The following is an 18,094-nucleotide window of genomic DNA, read 5'->3' as shown; positions in this document are numbered from 1 at the left end:
TCGGACTCATCTCAGACGGGGACGAGTCGGCCTACAGGATGGAGGTCAAACGTCTGGTGTCCTGGTGCAGCCACAATAACCTGGTACTGAACGCCCAGAAGACAGTGGAGATTATAGTGGACTTTAGGAAGCACACAGCCCCTCTACCCTCCATCATCCTGACTGACACCCCCATCACCACAGTGGACTCTTTTCGCTTCCTGGGAACTACCATCACCCAGGACCTCAAGTGGGAGCCCACCATCACCTCTGTCGTCAAAAAGGCCCAGCAGAGGATGTACTTCCTGCGGCAGTTGAAGAAATTCAACTTGCCAGCAAGGACCATGGTGCAGTTCTATACTGCCATCATTGAGTCCATCCTTACCTCCTCCATCACTGTGTGGTACGCTGGAGCCACCACTAGGGACAAACAGAGACTACAGCGCGTTGTGCACTCTGCTGAGAAGGTGATTGGCTGTAACCTCCCATCTCTCCAGGACCTGTACACCTCCAGGACACTGGGGCGTGCAGGTCGGATCACAGCCGACCACTCTCACCCTGGGCACAGACTTTTTGACCCTCTTCCCTCAGGCAGGAGGCTACGGTCCATACGGACCAGAACCTCCCGCCATAAGAACAGTTTCTTCCCCTCTGCTGTTGGACTCATGAACAATAACCCTAAGACTGTTACCACCACCCTCCACAAACGCTGATGACCCTATGTCTATGCACCTGTCTGATTGCACTGATGTACATATTAGTGGAATATAGTTTACATTCTTTTATCTTTTAATTAGTCTCTGCACTGTATATTTTGTAATTTTGTGTTATAGTTATAGCTCTAATATCTCTGTATATTTGCAATTTGTATACTTGTATATTGTCTTATAGTTTTTATACTTATGTTTTTTCTGTAAGCACGAAGTACCGCAGCAATTTCCTAATGCTGTGAACCTGTTCACCCATATGGCAATAAAAACCTTCTGATTCTGATTCCTGCTAATATATTAAATAAGTGAGGTGGAACAGACTTTCTACTAAAATGTGACTTTTGCATTTTAAATTACTCTTTAAACTTTCCAGATTTCATCAGCAAGTTTTGTTATATTGGAAGAGGGTCTATAAGCACAAGTTCACTCCTCACAGTTACCCTACTTGGAATAAGAGATGTGTATAACTTAAAAGAATCATTTCTCAATACACCATAATTAAAAAACAAACTTTATTATAGCAAAAGAAAAAAAAAAAACATGAGCAAAAACATGCATGTGTGTACAGCAGTTTTTTTTTGTTTTTTTTAAATGGAGTACACTATAATCTGAGTGTTTGTAACAGCCCTAAATAGCCTGTTGCAGTATGCTCATTGAAAAGATTCACAGCTCTAACAGCGCTTTATGGTAAATATGGGGGGACAATTATTAATACTAATAATTCATGAGAGAAAAACTATACACAGACACTCCAAAATACACTTTCTCATCCAGTCAAGTCATAAATAATCGGGAAACATACATCTCATTACCACAAGCACTCAATCATGCACTTTTTGTCAGACAAACGTCTGGAAAGGAGGTATTTTAATTGTCATTGTCTGTATTTTACAAAAAGGTTAAGTTTAATGCCTAAAACATCATTGTAGTCATTTGCCGTTCACTGATCACAGCTGGGAGAGGGTAAACTACACCCACATGATGAGTTGTAAATAATCAATTTCCCAACTGGGGAAAAAAAAAAAAAAAAAATACTCCAAGCTCAGTGTGAGAGGACTTAAGGCACTTCAGGCAGCACTTCAAACAATAAGAAAAAAACAATCAATGACAGGTCAGTCAGTCAGTAGTGCCAAAGTTTCTGTAAGACACACACTTGTTACAAATACTGTCTCTAATTACAACTCAGAGACTACAAAATGTTTACATGTCCCTGACACGATAAGCAACAATTAACTCTTAAGACTAGTGCTTGGTTCTCCAGACCGGGAGAGGGAGACGGGGTTAGATCTCAGTCGGTCAAGTCCACTTCTTTGGCCCATTTATTCTTTTCTACTTTCACACGTAGACACTGTACACAAGGAGTTGCTCCCACTGACCCCAGTCTCATCTGGTAGGCCATTAATAATACATGTGCTCCTCTATAGCAGCTTCTGATGAAGGATTTCCCACATCATCAACTTCCTGAAGAGAGGCATGTGGCACTGTAAAGTAAGAGGCAGATGTTATTTGTAAATATTTTATTGATATTTATATTTAAATGTGGCACTGATATTCTGATAAACCTCATTTTAAATGAATTTAAAATGCACACCTGTTTAAAGGTAAGAGGCCTTCCTCTTGCGATATAGTCGGCATATTTACAAGCAAAAACACCGCAGTCACTTCCATTTTTCTGCTGGGGAATTTCCTACATGCACAATACGGGGTCATTAATATCACAGTGACGAATAAAACATGTGAAGTGTTATGTTATTCATGAGAGACTTGACTCACGCTAGCTTTCATGCTTCCAACAGTCCATTTGGCACAGTCAAGCTCTCTGCCTTTTTTCACTTTCTGCTCCTCTTTAAGGTAGAGTCTGAAAAATTAGCACAATTATATCATTCATAATGCAACAGTAAAAACAAAGCTATGGGGGGAAAACAGGTTTAATGTGGCCAGTAAAATGGAGCTTAAGAGAAAAGTGTGGACTCACAGTAAAAGACGAGAGATGTCATCATGTCGCTGGCCCATCGAGTCATATGACTTCACTGTCTTTGACCTAAAATCGATCACCTGCAAAGAATAAGGTGAGTGATTAAAACATGGAGTGCCTACTTCTGCTTCTCAGCATTAAACCACAGTGGATTACATTTGAATTCTGACAATGACTGACAAAGAAATACAGATTAAAGTCAAGATGTAAAGGGTGAGCCTTTCCCCCCTTATTTGCAATATTACAAGTACTTTTAGGCAGTGCATGTCAAGAAATGGTGGATCTAGAGTGACTCACAGCCATTGCCCAGTGGATGCCCAGATGCAGAGGGATCAGAATGAGGTCAAACGCGAAGAGGTCGACAGCCTTGGTCCAACGCTTCACGGCAGCATGTCCTCCAGTCCGTAGCTTTGGGAAGAAGAAAGTGCTGAACGAGTAGACTTTTAATTGTCCTCCTTCACCAGAGCCTCGCTCCATGATCAGGGAAAAGTAGAAGTTCATCACCTTGGTGGAGAAAAGAGGAGTTATGATATAATACATGACATGCCTACACAAGACTTAGAAAAACACACAATAAATAATCTGGAGTATACAACTTTCATTAGTATTTGTCAGTAACAAAACAGTATAACAGTATACACATCAGCTCGGATTTTTTTTTTTTTATGTATATTATGTTGCTGCCCTGGTTCTGGTTATTTGTGATTGGGGTCTTGTAACCCCAGTGGGGCTAGGCATAATAAATTATGCATGACACACACACACACACACACACACACACACACACACACACACACACACACACACACACACACACACACACACACACACACACACACACACTATGAAACTACCAATTATGAAAACAAAATATTCAAGATAATTACAGCCATTATTGTTTTTTTCTGCATCCTTTTCAGAAGGCTATGCTTTTGCTGTAATTTTTCAAGAGGTCTTAGATTAAATAACTAATTTCAGTAGTGTCTAAAATAACCGTGATTATGATTTTTTATTTAATTGAACAGCTCTACAGCAAAGCCAATTTGGGAAAGAATTTCATGCAGTCCAGGAAATTGCAGCCTGCAAGAGATGCTGCTCACAACAAATATAACTTATCTGCTCTTTTTCTATTTAAAATTTGCAGAGGTAGGACTACAGCACACACACAAGAAAAACAACTTGCATCTTTCACTACTAAAAATATACAGTATGTAAACAGTCTCCATTACCCCCTATTTGTAAATCTGTTATAGAAATCACAGCAAACACTGATAAAAGCCATCTTTTTATGCAGAAATGTGTTAAAAATTAACTGTATTTGAAACATTTTCTTGTGTTTCTACTTTCTCACCTCATCATTGAGCCAGCTGCCTTCCTGTAGTGTAGCCAGGTCTCTCTGAGTGATGCGAAGTTTGAAAGCTGCACTCAGAACACGGTTGGGATCACTTTGAGCCAGAGCTCCACTCACCTCTGCAGCCATTTCCTACAGACACAGACAATTATACACATGAAATAAACTCTATCCTTGCTTTCTTCAGCATAATAAGACCACATTCAGTTCCAAAACACTGACCCTCACCTTGGTCAGTCTGGGTATGTCTTCCTCACTGTGCCTTGTATGTGCAGAATGTGTGTCAGGCAGGCTGAAAGCAGGAGTATCTCTGTCCACAAGGTTGAGGCGAGTAGCTACCTCTGTAGAAAGATCCAACTCTGCTCCCTGTTTCTGCTGCAGCACAGGTTGAGATTACAGAGAGAACAGACCCGTATTCACGCTGTGGCATGTCAACAGAGAAAAAGAGGAAGGACTACCTTTATATATCCAACAGGCTGTGTGTCCTCAAAGGGTCCGCTGATTGGCTTACTAAAGGTGAAACTACCCCTCCTGAATCACAAAGAAGAACATAAAACAATCAGTCCTCGTTACATGTCACCTATTTAAATAAAAATAGGACCGCGCCAACCTGTCATTAGCTGCCGATGCATTTCTCCATGTAAACACACTAGCAGCAGCTGTGAAATGAAAGGATAAGGTGTGAACAGCAGATTTACTGCAACATGTTTTACATATCAATATGCATTTAAACCTACTCTGGGTAAAACGACTGTAACATGAAGAGACTTCTACTGAAACATTATAACTAAACCAGAGCTCAGTCATGATTTAATCAAATGCACTCACACCTTTGAAACTATTGGGAAAACTGTTAGATCGTTAAAGTTGTTTTTACAAGTTTCAGTTTCTGCTACTCAAATGTGAGGACAGACAGCTTTTATTGGCCTTATGTGACTCTGTGTTTTTATGTTCTGAATGTTTATCGAACAAAACAAGCACTTTAAAGAACCTTAGAAAAATTTTATATGTACTGATTTCTATTTCATTTGTTATTGACCAAACAGAAAACTAAATAAGTAACAAGAGACCTGTGGGCCTATGGAGCTCCGCTATCAAATGTTTTACTTGTACAATATGTGATATATTGGAACGGAAACTAATTAGGCTATAGCTCAACCATCACTGAGCTGATATTTACCGTTTTATTTTTTACAAGTTTCAAAAATTAATTTAAAGAAAAATAAAAAAATCTAAATTCTGTGTACCCTATTTTGTAAAGCCTTATCTAAAGAGTATTTGTGCCAAGTTACGGAAGATTTCAAATATAAATGACCAAGGAGTGGCAAATTTAGGAAAAATCTGGCTGACTAGTAATATGCAGTTACTTGCAATCTTCAACTATGAATAAAAACCAGTCAGTGCTTTGTGAGATAAATAACCCACAGAAATGCCCCACCTGTCTGTCCCGTCTTCCTGGGCACTGATTCAAAGGTTTTTCCAGAAGCAACTGTTTTGTGATCAACCTGTGATAGCGGCTCACTGTAGATAAATACAAACCAAGTCACAAATCTGCTCATGATCAAAGGAATATTAAACTGGGGAACGACAAAAAAAAAAAAAAAAAAAAAAAACTCCACATGGGTTATACTAACTCTTGTGGTTTTGACTGGTTGAAAGGTAGTGGTTGGCTTTTGCTGTATTTCTCTGTCACCATCTCGAGCAAGCGCCTGTAGTGCTCCTTATTATTCTGCTTTATGGCCTGGAGAATGCAAAAAAATATCAGAAATTAAAATGTAAGGAGGTTCATGTTGTTAAAGTTTGATTAATGGTACTATGAAGTCGAGAAGAGTGGAATTAATCAAAGGTTTGGACACACTCACCCATTTATCTGAATGGGTACCTTTGACTGGTACTGTATATCCAAATGACTGACTAATTTACCTCTTCCACAGTAAGACTCGGCCTATAGCAGCGGTTGTGTCCAAAGCCATTGCATGTTGGGTCAGAATTAGCATTTCCCACCCTGAGAGTAGGCCTCGAGGGCAGCAGCTGGAGGGAGCCTCTCCTCTCCCTGTCCTTCCCTCTTTCTGCAAGCCCAGCAGGGAGCGTTGTCCCACTGGATTTAAAAACAAAAAAAAGGGGTTGGTACATTAGCACAGGACCTGTTTTCAATAGGTGATAATTGCTGGTAACATAAAATAATATATTTTATATTATTTTATTTTAACATAAACTGCATGCACAAAGGTTCAAAAAGCACTGAATGATTTATACATTACATAAATCTCCAATACTGAATCACTTGCCTGTATTTCCTCATTAAAGGAGGTAAAGAGCTCTGAAAAGGATTCTTTCCACCCCTCTCATTAACTCCACCTACTGGTTTATCTTTGAAGAAAGAACATCAAAATAAATGACAACAGGTATAAGAATGAGTGAGTTCTGTAATGACAAGTTAGGTTGATATACACTGATGCAGGCATAATGAACAGTGCACTAAAAGTGCCATCTTCACTTACCCATTCTCCATTCAGTACTGCTCAGCCATGAGGTGTGGAGCTCATCTATGCCCATTAGAGGGACAGGCTGGATGAACGGAGAAAATGTAATGTAATTACAAATGTAGAGTTACAAATGTAAATATAACTGAGGGAAAACTGTATGTATCCATGTTGATAAAGCATCACGGTATCAGAATGCATCTCACATATAATGACTAATTATCTGCATGTGTTAAAGGCAAAAGGTGTTGTATGGACAGTTATCAAATGTTGAATATCAACATTTTCTGAACAGAGTTTAAAATCTGTACATTTCCTCAGAAGACACCAATTACACAGTTACATTTACTGTCTACATAACCAGTGGTGCAATGCATTCTGGTAGCATTATGTTGTGTTTTGAGAATACTAGTGAAAGGAGGACGTCTAGGACATCCCAAAAGAGACTACCTGTTGTTGATCTAAAGTGAAGGCTGACTAAGGAACTGTCTTATTTCACTTTATTATTATAGCTATTATTGTAATGTATGAAAAACAGGCTGCCATGGTGATTATGACTTTGAAAATCTGGGGGCAGACACCTCACGAGAGGCATTCACTTACTAGGGTGCAGCCTCATGTTTCGAATGAGGCTGTAGGAAAGGGAGAGCAACTGTCAACCATTCATTGTGACACTGGCTAACTGGAGATTTACGCTTCTGTGTCAAATGTTTTCTGTATGTATGTTGTAACCGCAAACCCCTCTGAAACCCTACAGTGCAAACTAGGCCATAACCTCCCTGGAAATGTAACTACATGGAGCATCAATGCAGCCCATAACTATTGTGATTGGCCCGTTCAGTACTGTCAATTCCCCTTACACCAGTGGTTCTCAAATCCAGGCCTCGTGGCCCAGTGTCCTGCAGCATTTAGATGTGTCCCTGATCCAACACACCTGAATCAAATGGCTGAATTACCTCCTTAGTATACAGTCAAGTTCTCCAGAGTCCTGCTAATGACTTCTATATTTGACTCAGGTCTGTTGAAGCAGAGACACATCTAAAACCTGCAGGACACTGGGCCACAAGGCCTGGATTTGAGAACCACTGCCTTACACCTTTCTCACTACTTTTTTTGCCACAGTTTAATTTATCAGTGAGAGAGTAACAATCATCACCTCAATATAAGGAATAATAATCATAGCCTCAATATAAGAACTCACATCAGCAAATTCCTGGAGACTGTTGATACTAAAATAGACCACAACAAAGAGTGTGAGTGAGTGTGTGTGTGTGTGTGTGTGTGGTGGGGATCCAACAATTGTATTTCTTTCAATTAAGGATGGCATGCATATAAAACACAGACATGACCACAAGGTAACAAACACCACACACAAGCATGAATGCTGGCAATGGTGTTGCCTACTTACGTAGGTTATATCATAGGCTCTAGAAAGATTCACTGCAGAAGTCTAAATCATCTGTAAAGCTTATCCATCAAGTCTAACAATAGGTGTGAGTTCACCTATCATTACAGCTCAACTCAGAACTTGTGGTCCAATCATTACTGCAGAGCATTTGTCTATTTGATGAACTCTGATCCAGGGTAGCAAACTCCAATTGTATGTGTCTAAAACGCAGACAGGGCATGCACCTTTGTCTCTTCATGAAGTCTGGGCTTCTCACGCTTTGTCGTCACTGATTTCCGCAGCCTGAGTAGACCTGCTACCCCAGCCACAGTTTTCTTCACGAAGCTGATTACTACATCTGAAAGACAGGATGCCAGAAATCCTGATCACTGACTTCCATGTCAGGAACTTTTGGAATAAACATCAAGCAGTTTTACTTTCAAACAAACCTCGCTTGCATCTTTTCACTTCGACCTGCTCGCTCTGGCAAACACTCTCTGCAACATGCACGCTGTAACAGGAGAAAACAGGGTTTGAGATGAGTGCATATTTTGTAAAACCAATCTCTGGTTTGTGCCCCTCATATGTTCAGTTACCCGGATATTGGTTTATTTTATTTATTCATTATCAAGTAACCTTATCTGTCGCTATAGTGTAGAGGTTAACACATTCACCTGACAAGCAAAAGAAAGGGCACCTAGCATAAGAGAGAAAAAAAAAAAAAAAAAAAAAAAAATATATATATATATATATATATATATATATATATATATATATATATATATATATATATATATATATATATATATATATATATATATATATATATATATATATCTGCCAAATCACACATTTGGCGTGACCCGCTCTGGTGACCCCTTGTGAATAAGGGAGCAATTATCAGGTAAACTTAGTCTGTGTTCCTCGTGAATTCTAATGAGGGTTTTTCATTAATCTGCTGGTCATTCAGTAATAGTTGCAAATGCCATCACAGATTCACACTCCATCTTTGGTCTTAACGGGACAAAATCCAAAGATATTCACTTTCCATGAGATAAAACCATGAAAAGCATCAAGACATTTTTAAGAAGCTGAAATGAGAGTTTTGAATTTAATCATTTGTTTTTGTTTATTCATATACCAGGCCCGTACATACTGGCAATGATGCACTTAAACAAAGACACTAATCATTTGCCTATTAGGCAAGTCTTTAGGACTCCAGCAAACTACGGTGAGAGCCATTATCCACAAAGGGAGAAAACTTGGAACAGTGGTGAACCTTCCCAGGAGTGGCTGGCCTACCAAAATTAGTCCAAGAGGGCATCGACGACATCCAGTAGGTCACAAAAGAACCGAAAACAACATCTAAAGAACTGCAGGCCTGACTTGCCTCATTTAACGTCAATGTTCATGATTATAATAAGGAGAAAAAGTGCATACATGGGAGAGTTTCAAAAAGAATGAAAAGGACACAAAGGCTCATCTCACGTTTGCCAAAAAATAACATCTTTATGATCCCCAAGACTTTGGGGAACATATTATGTGGACTGAGGAGAAAAAAGTTAAAGTTGAGGAAGGTTAGCATCCAGTTACATCTGGTGTAAAAGTAACAGCATTCATAAAAAGTGCATCATACCAACAGTCAAACATGGTGGTGGTAATGTGATGGTCTGGGGTTGCTTTGCTGCTTCAGGAACAGGACGACTTACGGTAATTTATGGAACTATGAATTCTGCTCTGTTTATGCACTGAAGCTCAAAACACACTTCGGTTATGCAGCAGGACAATGATTCAAAACACACCAGCAAGTCCACCTCAGAGACAAGCAGTTAATCTCATCTCTAGTCCACCTCTTAATAGCTAAAAAAAAAAAAAAGTCAAAGTTTGGACATAAATACGATGGAGATGTTTTGGCATGACGTTAAACAGGCCGTTCATGCTCAAAAACCCCTCTAATGTGGCTGAATGAAAAGAATTCTGCAGAATGGGCCAAAATTCCTCCACAGCGACGTGAAAGCCTCATTGGCAGTTATCACAGACGATTGCAGCTCTTGCTGCCAAGGGTGGCACAACCAGTCACTAGGTTTAGGAGACAATTTTTCCACACAGGGCCAGGTAAGTTTGGATAGCTTTTTTTTTTTTCTTCTTAGTAAACGAAATAATTTAAATACTGCATTTTGTATTTGCTTGGGTTATCTTTGTCTAGCATCAAAATGTGTTTGATGATCCGAAACATTTAAATGAGACAAATATGTAAAAACTAAGAAATTGGAAAAAGAGAAAAAAAAACCTTTTACACGGCACTGTAAACACTTATCAGTACAGCAGTCACTAAAACAGCCACACATTCAATTAAAGTGCGAGTTTAAAGAGAAAAATGAATGAAAATGAATACGGGAAAGGTCATAATAGTTTGTGTTGTAGATGACTTCTGCTTTCGCCATGACTATACTTCATATTAAATGTCATCTGGGTGATCACTGATGCTGTTACAAATATTATGTAAGCAGACTTAAAACAGTGAGCTGCTTGTTCACCTGAATTGCTAATTGCTGCCTATCTGACAGAACATGCTGCCAGTATTAACTTAAATGACTAAATCTAGAGTCAACTCTAAAGTTAATGTTAGCTAGCTGGATGGGAGAACTTCAGCCGCTAATATTCAAATCATTAAATGCCCAAGGGAATAAAATACTGTAATGAAGTCTGAACTATTAATGACTAAAAAGAGAGACCATCTTCAATCACCGACCTCTGGTAGTTCCGTTTAGCAGGTCTGCAGTGGTTCTCCTGCCGCCAAGCTGCCTCTTTCACGCCCGGTCGGGTGGTTACCTCGGTGCTAACGTTACCTTTTCCGGGCCACTCGGTGGGGTTTTGCCCCTTAATGGGCTCAAACAGCGACGAGATTCCGTCAAATATCCATCCATACATCCCAGACAAATACGAGAAAATTGTAACGAGGTTTTCAACGCGGGCCAGGACTATTTCTCCGCAGGTAAGATGTCAAACAGCAATCTACGACACACCACTCAGCATTACCTTAGCATTAGCGTCGCTGTGCTGAAACGCCAAGAATGTGCGTCATTCCGTGTTCACGTTCCACGGAGGGCGAACGTTTTACACAACAAAAGAAACCGGGTGGGCGGTGTGCTAGAGTGAAGCTTAACAGAGACAACAGGTAGAATACAAAACACGAAGCGACGTTGTGAATGTTAGAAACAAACGCACCTCTCTCATTGGCTGCCTCTGGCCTGCTCAGGAGAGCAGAAATTGGGAGAAGTTAAGAGCGTTGTTTTACGCTTAAAACAATACTATGATCTACATAATGTACAGGATTAAGTTTAAAAAACAAACAAAAAAAAAACCATCCACGTCTTACAAAGACTTTCTGACAGAAAGCCCTAATGGCTAGAAGTCAAAACTTCTAGCACATACATAGGTCCATTATTTCTTACATAACACTAAAATCAGCATATCAATTATTGGTTAGAAGGGGGGGATCCACATTACTTAATAGCTCTGGTCTCTGTTTATAACATCTCTCATAAGCACCAAGTGCCGATTTAATTTTTGTTACTAGTGATCATTTTCCTGCCAGGGATGGAGCAGTACTTAAAACAAAAAACAACTTAATCTCAAATGACGCTTAAAGTCCAAGAATAAAACCATTCCACTTAGTGACACTAATCTTATTCACTTCTGGACTGTATGCAAATCTGCATACTGATTGCAAAGTTCCTGATTTGTCTGTATGCATCTTTAATACATCAAAACGCTCTCGAGTTTACTCTACACTCTTCCTAGTTCAATATTATTTAATAAAAACTTAACAGTGGACTAAACAGAACAAAAATGTTAACATTTTTATTTCCATAGTTCAGTAGTAATCAGGATCCCCGTTTTGAGAGGTTACAAGAAACAGTCCACCTGGTTTGTAGTTACACATTTAATTGATTTAAAAAACAAAACAAAAAACAAAAAAAAAACACGTGGTTTACAATTATGCAATTGTGCACCAAGTTTTGTAGATCTTTGAATTCTAGTATAAAACTAGTGCATTTAGTAACATGTATAATGAACACTGATACCATTTACAGCACACAAAGATTAAAAAAAAAAAAAAAAAAGCAGTGCAAAAAAACAGTGAGTGACTTTCAAAATACTGAAGTGCAGAGAATAGAAAAATTACATAAGAAAATAAAAAATAATTTATTATAAAAGTCAGGTAACATCCTTTCTATACATTTCTACAAAGAGTGTAAGGCATGAGCAGTTTCAGTCTTTAGCTTTCAGGCTACTTTGGATCGGGCTGGAGAGCAGACGAACCTACAAGAGAGGGGGGGGGGGTGTTAAAAATGAAGGTACAAACAACCTTTATTAAATTCTGGCAGCATACATAAATAGAAATCAACATAATGTTAAAATTAATCCACTGCTAATGGTCTTGACTATAATTTTCTTTCAGTAAACATCTTTACTAGTTCTGCTTTAAAAAAAAAAAAAAAAGATATTTCCTTTAAAATAATAACTATATATATTAGAATTACAGCACTGACTTAATGTGCAAACAAACAATAGGGTTATGTATTCAAAGCTAGTGATATTTTTCTCAAAAGACTAAAAGCATTATGACTGGATTGATTGAAAACATTAATAGTTACATAAGTGGCTGAACGTTTGCCACTACACCCTCAAAAATTCACTTCAAAAATCAGTTCAGCATTTCCCTAAAAAATGTTAAATAAAACAGGACAAAATAAATGCAGCTGAAATGGAATAAACAGACACATGGACAATCTGCTGTTAGCAAAGCTATCCTACCCTCAGTGGCCTCATGTTCTGCAGGGTTCTGTAACAGTGACAGCAACCATGTTATGCATCTACTGCACCAACTCCACCTCAGTACACAGTGATACACATGCAGAGCCACCTGGGCTTCAAACAGTGTACTCTGTCTTTTGTTCTGCCTCTCCATTTGCTTTTGGCCCACTTACTGTGTTAACAGGAAGCTCTGACATGTGCTCAACCACCAGCAGCCAGGGTCTGAACACTGAACCATTGTTTATTTGTGTGTATCATTGACGGATTATTTGCCTCAGGATAGAATTTTTGACAACACAGTTTCTCACTACATTTGTGGTCATCTCTCATACAACACAAGTGAGGTTTCAACTGATAACAGCCAACAAGTCATGTTTCCCAAAAATTATTTAATGAGTCTGTATTAAATTGTAGAGAAAAACCCTGCAGGACATGTACATTTCCAGACCAAAGTTATCACAAAGTATTGGGACACCAGGTGTAATACACTGCGCTTGGTGACTAGTGTCAAGTCAGCCATGAGCACTGTGCTGCTTTATCCTTTGGTGGAGTGAGTGAGTGAGTGAGTATGTTACACTCACACTCACCTGGACCATACAGGTAAAGGGGCGACAAGCAGCTCAGGTACAGCCATGTCCTGTTCTCTTGCAGCCAGCGCTGCCGATAACCAATCATATCACGGGAACAGGGTGACTGTAGCTTCCGTTCCTCTTTAGGGGGTGGGGATAAATGAGTCTTGCTTACTAGGTTGGGAGGTGATAGAGCACATAGATTTTGCGGGATGTGGAAACAGTTTTTTTTTTTTTCTTTAACTAATATGGTCCCAGGAAGTGTTAGGCCACACATCATAAGTCAGAATTGACCCCAATGGTTAATTGACTTGCACCAGAGTCCAGTGTATACAAAAATGCATTGCTGGTTCTAGACAAATATGAAACATCTCCTAAAAAAATGGTGACTTAATTAGGACACATGAATGGAGCACCAGGATCAGACCACACAATATTTATAAAGTTGGTAAGTCACACAGGCAATCCATAGATTCACAGATTCTCTTGATCACTTACATGGCAGACAGTGCAGACTACACTTCTCATGCCTGCAATAAATTTTAACCGTTCTGATTTTCTTTGTCATTTATATATGCAAACAGCCCCACATTCACTTGGGAAGAAAAAGGTCACTGGTTCAATTCCAGCTGGAGACCAAATCCCCCTGAACGCCCTTGGGGTTGTGCCAGGAAGGGCATCTGGCATAAAGATCTGCCAAATCAAATATGTGGAGCTACCCGCTGTGACCCCTTTGTGACCAGTGCAGCTGAAAGTAACTTTAAACCGATCGATACAATTCAGTCATTTGTCAGGAAATTGGTCTTCTTTCTGGTTGGGTAATTTGGTATAAGACTCTTTACACAAAGGTGATTGTCTAGAAGCCTTTTCTCACCTTACCATGTTTACAGTTGCTCACAAATGTTTTGTGCACTTCAGGGTGTACTAAAACTTTACACTTGGGCCATTACTAGGCTTACTATTGTGTAGTCCGGCTGGTGCTATAACCCAGTCCTGAAACATCTTCCAGTGTGACATTCAAATTAACCAAGTGCTCAGAACCCCTTAAATTGTGCTTGATAATCCTGACAAGATTGGGTTTGGCTTGGACTATTTGGACACAATCACCACAGTGTTTTCTCTCAGAACTGTGCACTGCATAAAGTAACAGTGTGCCCACACCTTAACCAGTGTATTGTTAGGGATACACCCTGTGTTTGCAGTGAATACCTGAAATTTCCCCATTCCGCCATTCTTTACTAAATGCTACTCACCTTGGCTGGCTCCCACCAGCCGCTGCTGGACTTTCTCAAGATGATGGATATATTCTGTCAGGGATCGCTCTGGATCCTGAGATGTTCCACCTGATTGTACTGAGGCCAAAGTGGTACTGGAGTGTGACCTGAACAGTTTAGAAAGCTTATTTAAAAAAATAAAACACTTAATTGAAATCAAGTCAAGCTGTAATAAAATCTGCTAAATGAGCCCAAACCTGTGGCGCAGCCTGAATGGTGATTTGCTGGGTGGAACAAGCGCTGACAGAGTGTCTATGCGGACGGTGCTGCTGTCTTGGTTCTGTGAGGAGTCAGAATTTGATCTTGGCTGCTGCTGCCTTAAAACTTCAGCTTTAAGTCCTGTCAGGAAGAATACAATTAAAAATGTACACAAAGACACAGTATGAGTTTAAACTTGCATGGGAGTCTAAATTATATACATAAAGCTGACCTGGCGCATGCCCATTGACAAACCCAGATGATAATCTTCTGATTGCTTTCTGCCATTTCCTCGTCAGGAACCTCATTCTGAAAAAAGGTGTAGGGTTGATTTGTTTTTATTCACAGAAGGCAAGCTTACTAGCAAATTTGTATATTCTGGTACATTTCTTACCTTGAGACCGCAATTACGACTCGTACCGCAGCCCTAAATCGTCCAAGGGGTCTACGCCTGGAGGAGAGTGGGGGTGAAGGTCGAGCTCCCATATGAGCGATAAGACACAGTGTGGCTTGTTCACACTCCTGGAATCCTCCTATCAGCAGCAGTAAGTAACGCTTCTGGTACACCAGAGCTTTCCTGAAGCTCTCAGCACGCAGGTAGCGCTCATAGTAACGCTGAACCTGCAAGTCAAGCAAAGAGTGTCACCATTTCATCACTCTATACTCTCACCATAACAGCAGTAGTCCACATCTGCCTAGTGATAGTGACCCACTTCAATGCCACTTGCACAGTTAAACCAGAAAATAGTAATTAAGTACTTTGGATTCAGTATCTGTTCTTGGAAAGCTGCTGCAAAAATGGCTACTACATCACCAGTTTATCCTAATGTGCTGCCTACTGACCTTGGTGTTGCTGGACATGTCATTGATGGGCCTATTTTCGGTTTCTGTGGTGACCTTGGTGAGCTCATTCTCTGTGCGACGCAGCTGTCGCTCCAGGCAGGTGAGTTTGTGTTTGAGAGTTGCTCTCTCTTGGCTCAGTGATGTCACACGCTTTGTCAACTCTGAGTTCTCCTTCAGCAACGTCTCCAACAGGTTGGACGACTTGGATGGCATCTAAGGCGAGAAAAGACCATTTTCTAATTTTTACACGTGCCCAAATATAATTCTAATGAAAAACATACTAGTTTTGCTGTGGAAATATAATTTGGATTCCCCCACAGGGATTAAACATTTCAATACCTGCTGGTGCTGTTGTGACTCGCCTGCCTGGGCACCTTCACTGGGGAGGTTGATGTGGGGGTGAGGCAAAGTTTCAGCTTTGTGTTGCTGTCCCATGGTTCGTCCAGACAGCCGCTGAGAAGCCATCTCTCTTTCGTCTCTTTGCAGCTCTGCCAGTGTGTGCTGCAGCTCCTGCATGCGCTGCTGGTCCTGCTGCCTCAACAACTCCAACTCACACTAAAGTTAAAAATGTTCATAAGGATGCGTCTTTGTGTATATCCGCAACAGTAGTGAGTATACCAGAGAAGATTTAGATTGATGTTTCTTACCAGTTTGCTGTTTATCCTCTCCTGTCGCCTCTCTCTTTCCATCTGCTCATGCATCTCCTTCCTTTTCTCTCTCTCCCACTGCTCCTCCCTCTCCCTCTCTTTGTCCTTCAGTAGTCGGAGTCTCTCCTTCAGCTCTGTGAGTTCCACCCCTTGGCGTCTGGAGTGCTCTTGCTCCACCTCTAATGCCTGGATGGCTTCCTGTTTCTGTTCCTTCAGAGTATCAATTGCAACACGATTTCGGGTGGCCACTTCTTGCTCCCTCTGAAGCTCCTCCCACCTCGCTCTGTCCTCTTCTTCCCATTTCCTCCTGCTCTGTAGCAGCTCTGTCCTCAGTTTGTCTGCCACAGCTGCAAGCTCCTCCCCTTGCCTTCGCTCCTGCTCTAGCTGGGAGCGCAAATCCGAGATGAATTTCCTGTCTCTCGCAGCATCAGTCTCATGTCTGCGGCTGAGCTCATCCACCTGCCTGGAGCAGCGGTCTCGCTCTTCATCAAGCTTCCTGTGAGAATCTGCGAGCTTTGAGTGAATTTCAGTCAAGCGAGTTTCTGCTTCAGTCAGTAGGAGCTCCAGACGAGTCTTTTCTTGCAAGCTGAGCTCTTGTTGGTGAGCAGAATGTTTGCGCTCATCTTCTAGCTCCTTCTGGGTGTCATCTAGGCGTTTCTCTAGCAGCACACTGCGGGACTGTTCAATCTGAAGCTCTTGTCTGAGGTTGCTACAGGCCACCCTCTCCTGCTCCACCTGACCTTTTAGAGACATGACCTCTGACCTCAGCTTCTCAGAGGATACTTGTACAGTCTGGACAAGGAAAGATAGGGTAATCTTTGAGTATTTAAAAAGGTGAAGCTAGTTTAAAGTAAAAAACAAACACTGGCTGGATGTTACAAATACAGCAAACCAAGTTCACTGATTTTCTGTCTTTACGCTAGGTTTTACATAAAATACAGCGTCCATGTTTAGTCCTCCTACCTCTCTCTTTTCCTCCTCCTCTCTTCTTTTACGGAGACTCAGAGCCCGTTCCTGCTCTAGTTCTTGTTGAAGGTCATTGACTCTGGCCTGTTCTCTCCTCAAAGCCTCCTCAGCCTCTTCTATAGTCAGCCTGAAGAAAATCAGTAAATTTCCAATGTTAATTTTACACAGTTACATTTTAATAGGTTAGACTTTAAAATAAAGTACTGGTATTCAGAGCATGTAATATACCTGAGTGACATTATTTTGTTCTTTTGCTCATGCTGAGTGTCATGTGCACATTTTAACTGTTTCTGGCTCTCCTCTAGTTCTACCCTCAGCTGGGATTCAACCCGTCCCTCAGTATGTAGTTGATCTCTGTGCCAGTTACTGTCAACTCTGTCATCAGTCTGCAAAAACACAATGGAAAAAAGAAAATAATACAGACACTAGAAGGTAAGTTCACGCTATTTCAAGTTAAACTCATCTTACACCTGAATGAAAACTTAATATTGTCATGCCAAGTAACTGATTTAAAGATTTAAAAGTCATCCTTTAAATAGAGGAAATTTAAAACCATGACTTAAACACACTTGTGTATGTCTTTGTGCCATTCGACAGAGCAACTCTCGAAGTGCAATCACGGTCTCCTGCAATGCCCTCTTCTCCTGTTGCCAGCTCATGGGAGGATTAGATGATTTATCCTGGTGGTGCAGTGGAGCAGAGCCATCTTCAGCATGATGCTGCGACTGACTCAGTGAGCAGGCTTTTAAGTCTGACACATGAGATTGGGCTGATGGATTGACACGGCGCTGGGACAAGGTCAGAATTCTGCAGCTTTCTTGATAAACTTTCTTCAACAGTCCCTGAATGAGGAAAGAAAAACTGAATAAAAATCTGTCTTTTGCTAAATTA

At 40.5% G+C, this 18,094-nt stretch overlaps 2 protein-coding genes and 1 long non-coding RNA gene across 8 annotated transcripts in view; 1 reads left to right on the top strand and 2 right to left on the bottom strand.

Annotated features, from left to right (window-relative positions):
• Positions 1-1,539: 1,539 nt before the first annotated feature.
• On the bottom strand, positions 1,540-11,123 carry senp2 (SUMO specific peptidase 2). 2 transcript variants are annotated; one of them, XM_030719146.1, is made up of 17 exons: positions 10,638-11,123; positions 8,335-8,396; positions 8,131-8,243; positions 6,517-6,583; positions 6,304-6,385; positions 5,939-6,113; positions 5,650-5,756; positions 5,454-5,536; positions 4,626-4,674; positions 4,474-4,546; positions 4,244-4,390; positions 4,016-4,147; positions 2,962-3,168; positions 2,665-2,744; positions 2,463-2,547; positions 2,281-2,376; positions 1,540-2,170 (listed from the first exon to the last, which is right to left on the bottom strand). In XM_030719146.1, exons 1-17 carry the CDS (start codon positions 10,814-10,816, stop codon positions 2,108-2,110), a joined length of 1,800 nt encoding a protein of 599 aa, XP_030575006.1. In that variant the 5' UTR covers positions 10,817-11,123; the 3' UTR covers positions 1,540-2,107. The 2 variants fall into 2 exon arrangements, with proteins under 2 accessions (XP_030575006.1, XP_030575007.1); XM_030719147.1 differs by having other exon boundaries at positions 4,244-4,387.
• LOC115772763 (uncharacterized) lies at positions 9,879-17,933 on the top strand. 2 transcript variants are annotated; one of them, XR_004019050.1, is made up of 3 exons: positions 9,879-10,000; positions 17,509-17,635; positions 17,801-17,933. It is a non-coding gene; the product is annotated as an uncharacterized LOC115772763 (long non-coding RNA). The 2 variants fall into 2 exon arrangements; XR_004019049.1 differs by lacking the exon at positions 9,879-10,000 and adding an exon at positions 10,730-10,880.
• The window catches only part of pcnt (pericentrin), a 44,829-nt gene continuing 38,507 nt past the window's right edge, over positions 11,773-18,094 (bottom strand). For all 4 annotated transcript variants that reach the window (XM_030719141.1, XM_030719142.1, XM_030719144.1 and 1 more), the window contains 11 exons: positions 17,773-18,045; positions 17,432-17,589; positions 17,201-17,330; positions 16,238-17,029; positions 15,930-16,145; positions 15,591-15,803; positions 15,142-15,368; positions 14,980-15,056; positions 14,747-14,888; positions 14,529-14,656; positions 11,773-12,211 (listed from right to left, as the gene is read on the bottom strand). In XM_030719141.1, the coding sequence (XP_030575001.1) occupies positions 12,180-12,211; positions 14,529-14,656; positions 14,747-14,888; positions 14,980-15,056; positions 15,142-15,368; positions 15,591-15,803; positions 15,930-16,145; positions 16,238-17,029; positions 17,201-17,330; positions 17,432-17,589; positions 17,773-18,045 (2,388 nt within the window). In that variant the 3' untranslated portion in view covers positions 11,773-12,179. The remainder of the gene's footprint in view (positions 12,212-14,528; positions 14,657-14,746; positions 14,889-14,979; positions 15,057-15,141; positions 15,369-15,590; positions 15,804-15,929; positions 16,146-16,237; positions 17,030-17,200; positions 17,331-17,431; positions 17,590-17,772; positions 18,046-18,094) is intronic.

Source organism: Archocentrus centrarchus, chromosome 22, assembly GCF_007364275.1.
Source record: "Archocentrus centrarchus isolate MPI-CPG fArcCen1 chromosome 22, fArcCen1, whole genome shotgun sequence".
Taxonomy (NCBI): Eukaryota; Metazoa; Chordata; class Actinopteri; order Cichliformes; family Cichlidae; genus Archocentrus; species Archocentrus centrarchus.
This window is presented reverse-complemented; position numbering and strand designations above follow the sequence as displayed.